Here is a 14408-nt window from a genome sequence, read left to right on the forward strand (position 1 = left end):
GCATACTGTTGAAGGACTGAGAAGTACTCAGACATTATCAGACATCAGGAGGAAGGTCCTGTGGTGAGGACAAAGAAGGTGTTGGGAGGAGGCCATGGGGAAGTAGCCCAGAGAGTTGTAGCTGTCGCGCAACTGTACCAGGAGGCACTTTAGACAGCTGCAGTCCACAGGGCCCTGGGCTGGAACCTGGAGTAGAGGGCGGGCCTGGTTCCCCCCAAACCTCCCAACTCCTGATCAAACATAGGAGGAATTGACCTGGACTGTGGCTTCTGTCTGAATTAGCTGGGGGTTCGTTCAAGCTTGGTATTGAGTGAGGAAAAGACAGGCAGGACCAGGGTAACACTGAAAAGCCAAGTGGCTGCGTTTATTTAAGGGATAATTACTACTTGGGCTGGGGGAGTAGGCAACTTTGGCTGGGATGGTATCAAAAGTACAAACACACCCCAAAACACAGTAATAATACACTTTATACTGCTCACCACACCACACCAAATAGGCAGACACACCAATCACACAGATAGGAATTGGGTTTGTCAGGGCGGTGCCCGGTGCAAACACAGAAAAGAGACCCACGGGCCACTGCCTCAGCCACCCTTGCTTTCACACAGAGGGTAAACCCAGAGTGTGGTGCGGCTGCAGCTGGGCAGATTCCACTCACTCAGACCGCGGGGACTGGACCCCCTTGGTCAGCTACCCTCTAAGTAGAGGCAGCTCCCCAGTTAAACACACACACACTGGACACAGACAGAGCAGTGATTCAAACACATAAAGCAGTTTGCAATTAACAATTTAATAACAACTAGAACTATTATACAAGCTAGCTAAACAATTGTGCAATTCTGAGCTCACTAATACAATCCTGATAGCCTGAGTAGATATTTGGTACCAAGTTAGGGAGGGGAAAAAAATAAGAGGCTAAATAAGCTAACTGTCAGATATCAAAAAGCAAATACCGCACTCCAGGCGCAGCTGACCAGCAGAACAGACACCAGAAGCATGACGAGCAGACAGGGATCGGGTCCAAATGACAACGAATCCAAACGATACGACACGAGTGCACTTTACCGGGAGGAGACCCTGGCCGAACTTCAGCTAACACGCGGATGCTCCACACAAATTTTGGGGGGAAACCTAGTTTTATAGAAGGGTCTCACTCCCTCGTGTCAGCATCTGATTGGCTCCCTGGTCCCTCCTCCCTTCAGGTTTCGAGTTGTTGCCACCCCACGTCGGAAGGCTTTGCACACGGCACACTGGAGTTGACGAGTAAACAAATCTGACCCTTAGATGACTGGGTCCAAAAAGAGCAGGAAAGTGAGTCTCTGGGCAGAATTAACCTGACCTCCAGACGACCGACCCAAAAAAAACAGGTTGCTGGGCAGAATCAGGCCTTCATACACAGAACTAGCCTGACCTTTAGATGGCCCAGCAACAGAAAAAGAAAAAAAACAAAAAACACAAGAGAGCATACACAGCCAGTGTTACTGGGCAGGATTGACTCTCTGCCCTCTCCTATACAACAAGAACCTGGTCCAAGATGGAGGCTGCCTTGCCCTTTTAGCAGGACAAGATGGCCGTGGACCGACAATTGGCCATACAGAGCCATAATTATGAATCAGATTGCGACAGCTTCTACCAGAGGGGAAGATCTCTGGACTGTTTCCTGACCCGCAGGGTGAATCTGTGAGGCGAGCAAATCCACCAATAAGTGCAGGACCCACCAAGGTAGAGGAGGAACTTTGTCACACTAGTTACATCCTTTTTTGACCCATTTATCTAACAGATTCTTTATTTGGTTTACATCAGGGGTAGGCAACCTATGGCATGGGTGCCAAAGGTGGCACGCGAGCTGGTTTTCAGTGGCATTCGCATTGCCCAGGTCCTGGCCCCCGGTCTGGGGGGCTCTACATTTTAATTTAATTTTAAATGAAGCTTCTTAAACATTTTAAAAACCTTATTTACTTTACATACAACAATCTTTATTTATATATTATACACTTATAGAAAGAGACCTTCTAAAAACATTAAAATGTATGACTGGCACACGAAACCTTAAATTAGAGTGAATAAATGAAGACTAGGCACACCACTTCTGAAAGGTTGCCGACCCCTGGTTTACATAAACCACATTACTTAGTCCAGCCCCTCTTTTAAGGGCTTTAAATTTTACTTTGTAAGTTTTAGGTGTAATTTTGAAATTGTTTTAAAACCAAATTTTTAAATTTACCATAGTTAAAAGCATTCTTAATAGGCATTTTGTTGAATATGTTCAGAGCTTTTTCAGTTAATTTTGCTACCAATGTAATTATTTTGTGATTTTTAGGAATTGCATGGAGGGTGCACAGTTTTTTAAAGGTGATGAAATATTTAGCAATATCACTGGATTTATTGTACTGTGGATATAGTTGCTTCCATTTGTGGATTTTTGGGGAAGTGGAGCCACCTGCTGATGGGTTTTGTTTTTTTAACTCCATAACAGCCAGTTTATGCTTTTGGGCTGAAATTTGGGCCTTAAACTGGGCCTGTATTTTTTTGTTTTTTAACTTCTGGACTTTTTTATGGGCAGCCTCCTTCCTGGCTGCCTCTGCTTTCAAGTGTTTTGCCTCCTTTCTTTTCAACTTAAAGCGCTTTAAGGCCATTTGTTTTTTAAGTTTTTTCTTTCTTTTCTCAGCTTTCAATTTAGCTAATTTTAGGGTGGGGGTGGACCTCATTTTTTGTTATTCTAGCCTTTCTGCGCTTAACCTAGCATAAACCGAGAGCTAGAAAGGGAAAAAAAAACAGCTTGTGAATTCCCTTGAAGGAACTTAACTACTCTGCCTTCAGGCAAAGAAAAAAAAAACTCCAGCTGCTCTCAGTTTAAAAAAAAAGAGTGTCCTTTAAAAAAAAAACCTCCCTGGTTTTCAATCAGCCAAAAGAAAAAATGTTTTTAAAATTCTGAGGTCTGTGCTTCTGGTTTAAAACGATCCCACCACATTGCCATCATGTCAGGGTTCCCTCCCCACTGTGGGGTCACAAGGTTATTGCAGGGGGCTTATGGTATTGCTACCCTTATTTCTGCACTGCTGCTGGTGGCAGCGCTGCCTTCACAGCGGAGCAGTTGGAAAGTGGTGGCTGCTGGCTGGGAGCTCAGCTCTGAAGGCAGAGCCGCCTCCAGCAGCAGTGCAGAGGTAAGGACGGCATGGTATGGTATTGCCATCCTTACTTCTGCACTGCTGCCTGCAGAGCTGGGCCCTCATTCAGCAGCTGCCACTCTCTAGCCAACCAGCTCTGAAGGAAGCAGCACAGACGTAAGGGTGGCAATATCTTGTGACCCTCCTTGCAACTCTTTTGGGTCAGGACCCCCAATCTGAGAAACAGTGGTCTCCCCCGTGAAATCTGTTTAGTATAGGGTAAAATCACACAAAAGTCCAGATTTCACGGTGGGAGACCAGATTTCACGGTCTGTAATGTGTTTTTCATGGCCTTGAGTTTGGTAGAGCCATAATCATCATTTAGGGTGAAAATTAGCTACTCATGTCCAATATCTTTAGTATATTAAGCTTAGATTGTGGTTTTTTTATTTGTTAAGTAATCTGCTTTGATCTGTTTGCTATCCCTTATAATCAATTAAAATCTATCTTTTGTAGTTAATAAACTTGTTTTTGTTTTGTCTAAAACCAGTGTGTGGAAATCATACTTAGGGCAGAAAACTGTTGCATCTCTCTCTCCACATTGAGGGAGAGGGTGGATTTTATGAGCTTACACTGTACAGTTCTCTGTGCAGCGCAAGACAGTTTAATTTTGGGTTTACCCTCCAGCGGGGGGGGGGTGCCCAGGAAGCTGGTAAGTGCCCTAGCTGTATAGCCTTCCCATGCAGGGGCTGGTCAGAAAGCTTGCCTGCATGTTATTATAGCTGGGTGTGTCCCTACTTCTGTGCTCGTGAAAGTGTGAGACTGGAAGTGTGTCTGCAGCTTGTCACAGCATTGCAGCATGAGTGGAAGCCCACACTGGTGGGTCGAGGGGCTCAGTGGTATCCCAGTTCCAGGTGGCACCCGGGGGGAACTCTTCACACCCTAAGACTAATTATTGCTCATGGCTCTGTTCCTCTAGGCAGATTTTTCTCATTATTTTGTCATTATTTTCTGTAAGTCGAATGGTGTGACAGCTGCTCATACACTGTGTTACTTAGGCAGTATTATAGAGCTTAGTCTGTGCTGCTTTTCTTTTTTTTCCTTCTTTTTTTAGATCCTGCGTGAAGTGCCTACTTTTGATGTTACTTATACTGCAATAGTTGTGTCTCATTCTGGGCGCATGGTGTTCACAGGCACTTCAGTGGGGACCATCCGATCTATGAAATATCCACTGCCTGTGCATAAGGAGTTCAATGAGTATCAGGCCCATGCTGGCCCTGTTACCAAGGTAAGGAGTTTATTTTTCTTTTCCAACCAACATCTGAGTCATTTGGACTCCCCTGCTCTTTGTTTATCTCTGTTTTCTTCTACTCTATAGCATCTACTAGTGTTAAGGCTACATATGTGAAAATGTTAGAATTATTTGTTTTAATTTTTATGAATGTTAAATCTCCTTGGTTTTGTTGGTTAAGGTATTGTTGGCTGAAAGGTAGATAAGGGTTAAATCCTGCAGCCCCTCACTAGAGAAACACGTAAACCAGTTTGGACTAGAAACAGGATCAGAAGAAGGAACTTTGAAATATTGAACAAGGGATCTTTGGAAGGAATAAAAGGCAGCCCGTGAGCTGAGAGGGAAGATTCACTGACTGGGAAGATCAGACTGACTGACAGGCAGCAGTTGCTTGAGGTATCCTGCCTGACCCAGCCACAATGCTTTGGGTATACCTGACCTAAGCAGAACCTAGTTAAACTGGCATGTAAAGGCGAAGTTTAGAGAAGACAAAATACGTGCAGGCTTTTGTTATTTTTAATCCACTTGTCTCTGCTTGCAATGTTCCTTTGACTAAATTAATCATACTCTATTTTGAACAAGTTGTTTTCTGGCACTGCTTTTACCAGTTTGGATCACAGCTCTCAGAGAGACTATTGTAGCAGGGGCCAAAACTAGTTGGACCCATTGGAGGTAAAGTTAGTTGGTAACCAAGAGATGCTGCAGCTAGTGATTCAGTCCAAAAGTGGATGATCTTTGGGGTTCAGCCCTGAGAGTGGGCCTATGATTTGGAGAGGGTGCCCAACAGAGAGACTGAAAGAAGGATCACAGGTGCAGCTCACCTTTCTGTCATAATGCTATACTGAGTTCCATTATAATCCTCTGTCACATGCATGTAAGTGCCTCAAAAATTCTGCTCTGGGGCTAAAACTATCTGTGCCCTTTGGCGGATTGTTTCAGCAAATTTCAGGAGAATCCATTCACCTGTATCTGAGTTATGGGAGAGGATGGAAAAAAAACCTTCCCAGCATTTAAAAGAAAAAAGAATTGTGCTCAAATATGGCTGAACAAAAAATTCCTAACTTGGCATATGGCACATCCTCTCTGAGGAAGAATCTCCTATTTAGGTTTGGCTGGGGTGAAGAAAATAAAAATAAAGTTATAAGGGATTGGAAAATCTCATCTGAGCATCGCCAGTGGATATTTGTAAAGTTTTTAGTAGAACCTAATGAAGCCACCTTTCTTGCTTTGAAAAGGGCAGTGAGAATGGCACATCTTCCCCATCCAAACTGACATGCCCAGGGCACACTGCTTGAAAGAAAGACATGCCCAGGGCACAAACTGCAAGAAAGAAATTGTAACTGCCAATCTGTCAACCTTTCAGAAACACTGTAAAGCTGATGGATGGCATCCAGAGGATAGGCCTTGGGAGGGGGCCTCACCCTGTGCAAAGATGGAGAAATTTCAGATTCTTTTTGTTAAAAAAAAAATAAAAATAAAAGCCAAATCCTTTGCCCCTTTAAAACTTGTTGGGCATGAACCCCCTGCCATGCCAGCCCCAATCAAGGGGAATGGATTGGGGCTGGCTGAATAGCCCTGCCTGCTTGGCAACTAGGAACAGCTGCCAGCTTAATTAGCAAGGGGCTATAAAGGCTGGGAGGAAGGAAGCCAGAAGAGGGAAGAGAAACATGAGAGGGACTGGTGGTTCTGTTCTGGTGAAGTCTGGCTGTAAAACCCTGTACATAGATAGTAAGCTGCTGGTGGGAAAGAACTATAAATAAAATACAAGGATGATTGCGTCGACCTGAGGTGTCCTTGATTGGTTTTGTGAGGACAGAAGAGTCAGAAGCAAGAGGGGCCCAGCTACGCCTTGCTACAGTATCATTGTCAGAAAAGTGGGCCCTTGACCTAGGATCTTGTCTGTACTAGATTTGTAATTTTTTATTCCTGACGGTCTAGTAATATTTGTGCTCCACTGGTGACAGGAGTGCTAGTATAGACAGGGCCCAGGGGTTGTTAGTGTTCTAGCTATCCTGTTATCTAGACTTGATGGTTAAAAAGCTGGTAGCTCGGCTACATTAGCATTCTCACCACAACTTCACTGATCATAATAATGATAGGAACTCTTAGGGGGAAAAAATCTAGTATAGACATAACCTAGATCTCTCCCCTAGCCTATATCATTTCTACTTTTTTTATTCTGCTCTCTCTTCCCTCCTTAGATGTCCATAACATGTGATGACCAATTTTTGCTGACCGTCTCAGATGATGGCTGCCTGCTTATCTGGAAAGTGTATGATAAGGAAGGACGGGGTCTGAAACGGGAGAAGGAAGTGGGATATGCTGAAGAGGTGCTGATCACAAAAACAGATATGGAAGAGAAGGTATGAACACGTTAAGAATACAAATCCTACACTCTCTCCTCAGACTCCCAGTCTAGACATTATGACCTACATTTGCAGAATGTTGTGACCAGCTCTGTACTACACTGTAGTACTGTACTGTCTGTCTGTACTACACTGTAGCTGAGTAGACTGGCCACAGTATAATTCAGAAGGAGAGGCTATACCCAAACTGCTACTAATATTGATGTGCAAAGAGTAGTGTGTAGCAGCTTCCATTTCAGTGAGAGTGAAGAGTAGGGGCCCTATGCCTTGGCCAACTCATTATAGACTTTGAAAGCAGTTTGAGTGGGGAGGGCAGAAGCAGGATTTCTATTAACCATCTCATAAAGTCAAGGATCAAAATTAAGATTTCTCCTGTTTCAGTGGTACATTCACCTCCCAATGGGCAAAACATTTAAAAATGTTCTGGAAACTCAGTGCCATAGTGCTGTTTGCAGAAGTGAGAATATGCAGAGGCAATACCCTCAAGGAATTATAGTTACTAGTAAATAACCTCTCTCTCTTAGCAATCTTGTTGGCTTTTTCCTGGCAGACTCAAGTCATGCTAGAACTGAAGACTCGTGTGGAGGAGCTGAAGATGGAAAATGAGTACCAGCTACGACTCAAGGACATGAACTACAATGAGAAGATGAAGGAATTAACTGAAAAATTCATCCAAGAGATGGAGTCCCTTAAAACCAAAAATCAGGTATTGTTCACTTTGTAGCAGGAAATAGCAAGATATCTCTTCTCTTATTGCTAACCACCTGCAGATTTGCCAAAGACAAAGCCTACACCTGAATCTGGCATCCCTGCATCTCACAGCATGGTGAGTGGATGTCAATGACAGAACAGGAATGCTCTTGTCAAGTTACGGAAGTTCTAATAAATAGCAGAAAGAATCAACAAGACAAACCTACCTGGCAAAATGGAAGATATTTTCTCAGAGATGGTACCAGAAATCAGTGGCACCTCATCACTCCTCAATTCCTCAAATATTTGACTACTTATTCAAATTGAAATACAAGAACCTGTCATTCAGTTCTTTCAAGATGCGCCTAGTGGCTATCTCTGTTATCATCCACTGGTGCAGGGGCATACAGCTTTTTCTCATCTATTGGTAATTAGGTTCCTGAAAAGCCTAGTTAAAGTATTCCTGTCAATCAAGGAAACTATCCCTATGGGAGGACTTGAAGCTGGTACTTCCAACCCTCATGAGGCCAGTCTTTAAGCCCATGGCCTTTTCTTCCCTGCTGCACCTTTCCAGGAAAATGGCATTTCTGCTTACTGTAACTTCTGCTAGAAGAGTTGGGGAAATTCAGATATTGACGGCTGATCTGCCTTATACGATAGTTGACCTAGACAGTGTATCCATGAAGACACAACCTAAATTTCTCCCTAAGATAGTGACAGAATTTCACCTACATCAACAAATACATCTCACATTCTTCCCAAAACCTCACTGAGCTGAGGCAGCATTGCACATTCTAAAGGGTTTCATCTCGGCTGTCAAGCGATTACAAAAATCATGATTAATCACACTGTTAAACAATAATAGGATAACATTTATTTAAATATTTTTGGGTGTTTTCTACATTTTCAAATATATTGATTTCAGTTACAACACACAACACAAAGGCTTTGTTATCTTAGTGACCCCTGCAGTCTCACACTGAAAAGGGCAGAGCTACACATTCCACTCTTTTTCTTTGATTTATTCCCCACCCTAGGCAGGCACTTGAGGGATTTGGAGGTTGGTTTGCTGTTTTCAGATGAAAACTTCATCTGTTTGTTTTTTCCAGGTGTTAAAGGCAGAGAAAGAAAAGCAGGAACTGCAGTACCAGGAGCAGCTGTCTGAGCTGATGGAAAAACAGTCCAGGGAGGTGCAGGACCTAGGTTAGGACACATGAGAATATGTACAGCCAGAATGGAAGAAACTGCATTGAACTCATGGCAAATGGCGAAGTGGAGAGGGACAGTCCATTTAAAAAATGTACAGTGCATGAGCAAAATGGTGCAAAACCTTAGGGAAAGTAGGGTATCACTGTCATTATCTAGATTTATTTTAATTGATTTGTATTGTGATTTCAAAATGTGATTTCAATTTGAAAAAAAAAACAGAGTAAGAAGGGACAGGCATGAACCAGAGAGGTGAGGCAATAAGGAATGACAGGCAGCTGAGGAAGGTTGGGGGAACATCTAGGTAGCACTTGGGAAAACTGGAATGGCAGAAGAGTCCTACAGCAATGAAATAGAGAAATCTATATAAATGAGTGCCAGGAAAATGGAGGAATTCAAAGCAGCACTGGAGATACGAGGAAAAGCAAGACAGTGACATTTGACAATAGCATATGTTCATGCTTTGGGACTGAGTGCATCACAAGGAGAGGAGAGTGAAACTGTGATGCTTGTTCAAGCTGACTATGCTCCTCTACAAGCTGACTATGTAAAAATGACATAATCTTACCTATCATTCAATGAGGAAACCAGTATGCAGTGCACCCTGCACAGCACAGAAGTAGCTAGGCCCAAAAGTCATAGTTAAGATCAGTGTTCCCTCTAAACATTCCGCACATGTGTGGGAAAAATATGTGCAGCTATATGGAGGTGATGTGTGACACATAACAAAATTCATGTGGTGGGGGTGGGGCTGAAGGGTTCAGAGGGGTGGGAGGGGGCTCAGGGCTGGGGCAGAGGGTTGGAATGCAGGGGTGTGAGGGCTCTTGGGTGGGACTGGGGATGAGGAGCTCAGTGTTGGGGTTGGGGGGTGAGGGCTCCGGCTGGAGATGTGGGCTGTGGAGTGGGGCTGTGGATGAGGGGTTTGGAGTGCAGGCTACCCCAGGGCTACTGCAGGGAGAGAGAACTCCCCACAACTCTCTCTCCCCACAGCAGCGTCTCTGCTTGTGGGGAGAGGCACCTCTCCCCGCTGTGGCAGCTCCAGAGCTTGGGCCACAGGATAGGCACCCCTCCCCTGGCCGTGGCAGGGTCCGGGTCAGGGCTGGGTTCAAGCCCGGGGAGGGGCACCCCCCTGCCAGCCGCAGCAGGTCCAGGGCTGAGTTGGGGCTGGGGGAAGGGTGCCTCTCCCCCAGTTGTGGCAGGTTCAGGGCTAGGCTAGATTGGGGGCTGGGGCAGCAGGTCCCAGCTGAGCGGGCTCCCTGAGGCGCATACACAGCACTTAATAGCCTGCTGTGCGGCCATGCGTTCATGCAGCTTACAGGGAAACTTAGGTTAAGATCATAGCAGGGGAAGGAAGCTGTTCCGGAAAGGCCAGTGCCTACACTTGCTCTATAAGGGTATGTCCACCCTGGAATAAAAAGACCCATGGCACTGATTTATTTGGGCATAAGCTTTTGTGGGTAAAACCCCCACTTCCCCATTCATCTGAAGAAGTGGGTTTTTTACCCATGAAAGCTTATGCCCAAATAAAGCTGTTCGTCTTTAAGGTGCCACCGGACTCCTCATTGTTTTTATAGAAGGATAGGACATATCTTCCTGCCGTTAGCTCTATCATTTCCATTTTGTTCCCAGAATCTGGCAACAACCAGAAACTTTTGTTAGAGTATGAAAAATACCAGGAGCTGCAAGTGAAATCCCAGCGGATGCAGGAGGAATACGAGAAGCAGCTACACGATATGGAGGAGACCAAGAACCAGGCCCTGGAGGAGCTGACAGAATATTATGAGGCAAAACTGCATGAGAAAACCACCTTGCTGGAGGAGGTATGAACTACACATATGCCTTGGGCTGCTGACTGTATCCTATTTCTAATTGTAGTAACACGTATTCCAAAGCCAAGGGAGGTGTGCCTTCTGCACATAGGACCCTGTCCCAGATTGCGGGGAAATGAGTGCACAGGAAGCAGGGGCTTCCTTATTGCTCTTCTGAGTTAGCTGGGGCATATGCCTTCAGTAAGGGCATATGCCTTCAGAAAAAGGTAGGCTAATAAACAGGGATAAGTTTTTAAAGTGCTTGTACACAAATGCCAGATGTCTAAATAATAAGATGGGTGAACTAGAGTGCCTTGTGATAAAGGAGGATATAGATATAATAGGCATCACAGAAACCTGGTGGACTGAGAGCAATTAATGGGACACAATCATTCCGGGGTACAAAATATATCGGAAGGACAGAACAGGCCGTGCAGGGGGAGGAGTGGCACTATATGTTAAAGAAAGTGTAGATTCAAATGAAGTAAAAATCTTAAGCGAATCCACAGGTTCCATAGAGTCTCTATGGATAGAAATTTCATGCTCTAGTAAAAATATAACAGTAGGGATCTATTATCGACCACCTGACCAGGACAGTAATAGTGATGATGAAATGCTAAGGGAAATTAGAGAGGCTATCAAAATTAAGAACCCAATAATAGTGGGGGATTTCAATTATCCCCATATTGACTGGGAACATTTCACTTCAGGACGAAATGCAGAGATAAAATTTCTCGATACTTTAAATGACTGCTTCATGGAGCAGCTGGTACGGGAACCCACAAGGGGAGAGGCGACTCTAGATTTAATCCTGAGTGGAGCGCAGGAGCTGGTCCAAGAGGTAACTATAGCAGGACCGCTTGGAAATAGTGACCATAATACAATAGCATTCAACATCCCTGTGGTGGGAAGAACATCTCAACTGCCCAACACTGTGGCCTTTAATTTCAAAAGGGGGAACTATACAAAAATGAGGGGGTTAGTTAGACAAAAGTTAAAAGGTACAGTGACTAAAGTGAAATCCCTGCAAGTTGCGTGGGCCCTTTTTAAAGACACCATAATAGAGGCCCAACTTCAATGTATACCCCAAATTAAGAAAAACAGTAAAAGAACTAAAAAAGAGCCACCGTGGCTTAACAACCATGTAAAAGAAGCAGTGAGAGATAAAAAGACTTCCTTTAAAAAGTGGAAGTCAAATCCTAGTGAGGCAAATAGAAAGGAGCACAAACACTGCCAACTTAAGTGCAAGAGTGTAATAAGAAAAGCCAAAGAGGAGTTTGAAGAACGGCTAGCCAAAAACTCCAAAGGTAATAACAAAATGTTTTTTAAGTACATCAGAAGCAGGAAGCCTGCTAAACAACCAGTGGGGCCCCTTGATGATCAAAATTCAAAAGGAGCGCTTAAAGATGATAAAGTCATTGCGGAGAAACTAAATGGATTCTTTGCTTCAGTCTTCACGGCTGAGGATGTTAGGGAGATTCCCAAACCTGAGCTGCCTTTTGTAGGTGACAAATCTGAGGAACTGTCACAGATTGAAGTGTCACTAGAGGAGGTTTTGGAATTAATTGATAAGCTCAACATTAACAAGTCACCGGGACCAGATGGCATTCACCCAAGAGTTCTGAAAGAACTCAAATGTGAAGTTGCGGAACTATTAACTAAGGTTTGTAACCTGTCCTTTAAATCGGCTTCGGTACCCAATGACTGGAAGTTAGCTAATGTAACGCCAATATTTAAAAAGGGCTCTAGGGGTGATCCCGGCAATTACAGACCGGTAAGTCTAACGTCGGTACCGGGCAAATTAGTTGAAACAATAGTAAAGAATAAAATTGTCAGACACATAGAAAAACATAAACTCTTGAGCAATAGTCAACATGGTTTCTGTAAAGGGAAATCGTGTCTTACTAATCTATTAGAGTTCTTTGAAGGGGTCAACAAACATGTGGACAAGGGGGATCCAGTGGACATAGTGTACTTAGATTTCCAGAAAGCCTTTGACAAGGTCCCTCACCAAAGGCTCTTACGTAAATTAAGCTGTCATGGGATAAAAGGAAAGGTCCTTTCATGGATTGAGAACTGGTTAAAGGACAGGGAACAAAGGGTAGGAATTAATGGTAAATTCTCAGAATGGAGAGGGGTAACTAGTGGTGTTCCCCAAGGGTCAGTCCTAGGACCAATCCTATTCAATTTATTCATAAATGATCTGGAGAAAGGGGTAAACAGTGACGTGGCAAAGTTTGCAGATGATACTAAACTACTCAAGATAGTTAAGACCAAAGCAGATTGTGAAGAACTTCAAAAAGATCTCACAAAACTAAGTGATTGGGCAACAAAATGGCAAATGAAATTTAATGTGGATAAATGTAAAGTAATGCACATTGGAAAAAATAACCCCAACTATACATACAACATGATGGGGGCTAATTTAGCTACAACGAGTCAGGAAAAAGATCTTGGAGTTATCGTGGATAGTTCTCTGAAGATGTCCACGCAGTGTGCAGAGGCGGTCAAAAAAGCAAACAGGATGTTAGGAATCATTAAAAAGGGGATAGAGAATAAGACTGAGAGTATATTATTGCCCTTATATAAATCCATGGTACGCCCACATCTCAAATACTGTGTACAGATGTGGTCTTAAGTACCATTCTAAGGTAGTTGTCTGCCTGTGATATTTCTCTCCCTGCCTCTCCATCCATTTGGAAGGATGTGCCTTAGGGTCTCTATCTGTCTGCATGACTCTTATTCATAGAATCGTAGGACTGGAAGGGACCTCGAGAGGTCATCTAGTCCAATCCCCTGCACTCATGGCAGGACTAAGTATTATCTAGGCCATCCCTGACAGGTATTTGTCTAACCTGCTCTTAAAAACCTCCAATGATAGAGATCCCACAACCTTCCTAGGCAATTTATTCCAGTGCTTAACCACCCTACCAGTTAGGAAGTTTTTCCTAATGTCTAACCTAAACCACCCTTGCTGCAATTTAAACCCGTTGCTTCTTGTCCTATCCTCAGAGGTTAACAAGAACAATTTTTCTCGATCCTCTTTGTAACAACCTTTTTAGGTACTTGAAAACTGTTATCATGTTCCCCTTCAGTCTTCTGTTCTCCAGACTAAACAAACCCACTTTTTTCAGTCTTCCCTCATAGGCCATGTTTTCTAGAACTTTGATAATTTTTGTTGCTCTTTTCTGGACTTTCTCCAATTTTATTCTTTCCCTTTTCTTGACCTTTCTACTCATGCGTCAAGATTACTTGTTTTTCATGCTTCTGAGAAGTCCACACTTCATTGCTTGTCTTGGGAACTGTTCAACATGGTTGCAGGGGGAGTTATTTACCTAGAGTCTCCCATTCTCAAGATACTCACTCACTATCATGGGTTCCCCCCAGGGTGCCACCTGGAACTGGGGTACCACTGAGCCCACCTGACCCACCAGCCTCGGTTCCCTTTACCCTGTACTGCTGTGACCAGCCTGCCAAGCCCTCTCCCAGGCTCCAGTCTGCACCTCCACCAGCACACATAGAGGTAGGGACACACCTAGCTGCAAAAACATACAGCCGTTGTGATCTCCTCTGCCTGGGAAGGCTTCAGCTAAGGAACTGCCCAGATACACAAGTGCATACCCCCCTCTGGAGGGTAAACCCAAATTTATACCATCTTGTGTTGTACAGAGAACTGTACAGTGTAAGCACATGAAATTCACCCTCTCCCTCAATGTGGAGAGGAAATATACAACAGCCTTTTACCCCAAGTTATAACTCCCACATGCTGGTTTGTGAGAAAGCAAAAACAAATTTTATTAACTACAAAAGATAAATTTTACGTGATTATAAGGGATAGCAAACAGATCAAAGCAGATTACCTAGTGTGACAAAGTGAGGATTTTTCCTTGTTATGTTGTATGTGAGTCTTACCGTTGAGCCTATGTGAGTTTTACTTTTT

General features: G+C 43.8%; 1 protein-coding gene across 3 annotated transcripts in view; it reads left to right on the top strand.

Annotated features, from left to right (window-relative positions):
• Positions 1-14408, top strand: part of CFAP57 (cilia and flagella associated protein 57) — a 136528-nt gene that overhangs the window by 86657 nt on the left and 35463 nt on the right. For all 3 annotated transcript variants that reach the window (XM_045028833.1, XM_045028830.1, XM_045028832.1), the window contains exons 11-15: positions 4222-4395; positions 6600-6761; positions 7315-7470; positions 8564-8657; positions 10290-10480. In XM_045028833.1, the coding sequence (XP_044884768.1) occupies positions 4222-4395; positions 6600-6761; positions 7315-7470; positions 8564-8657; positions 10290-10480 (777 nt within the window). The remainder of the gene's footprint in view (positions 1-4221; positions 4396-6599; positions 6762-7314; positions 7471-8563; positions 8658-10289; positions 10481-14408) is intronic.

Source organism: Mauremys mutica, chromosome 8 (genome assembly GCF_020497125.1).
Source record: "Mauremys mutica isolate MM-2020 ecotype Southern chromosome 8, ASM2049712v1, whole genome shotgun sequence".
In the NCBI taxonomy this organism is placed as follows: Eukaryota; Metazoa; Chordata; order Testudines; family Geoemydidae; genus Mauremys; species Mauremys mutica.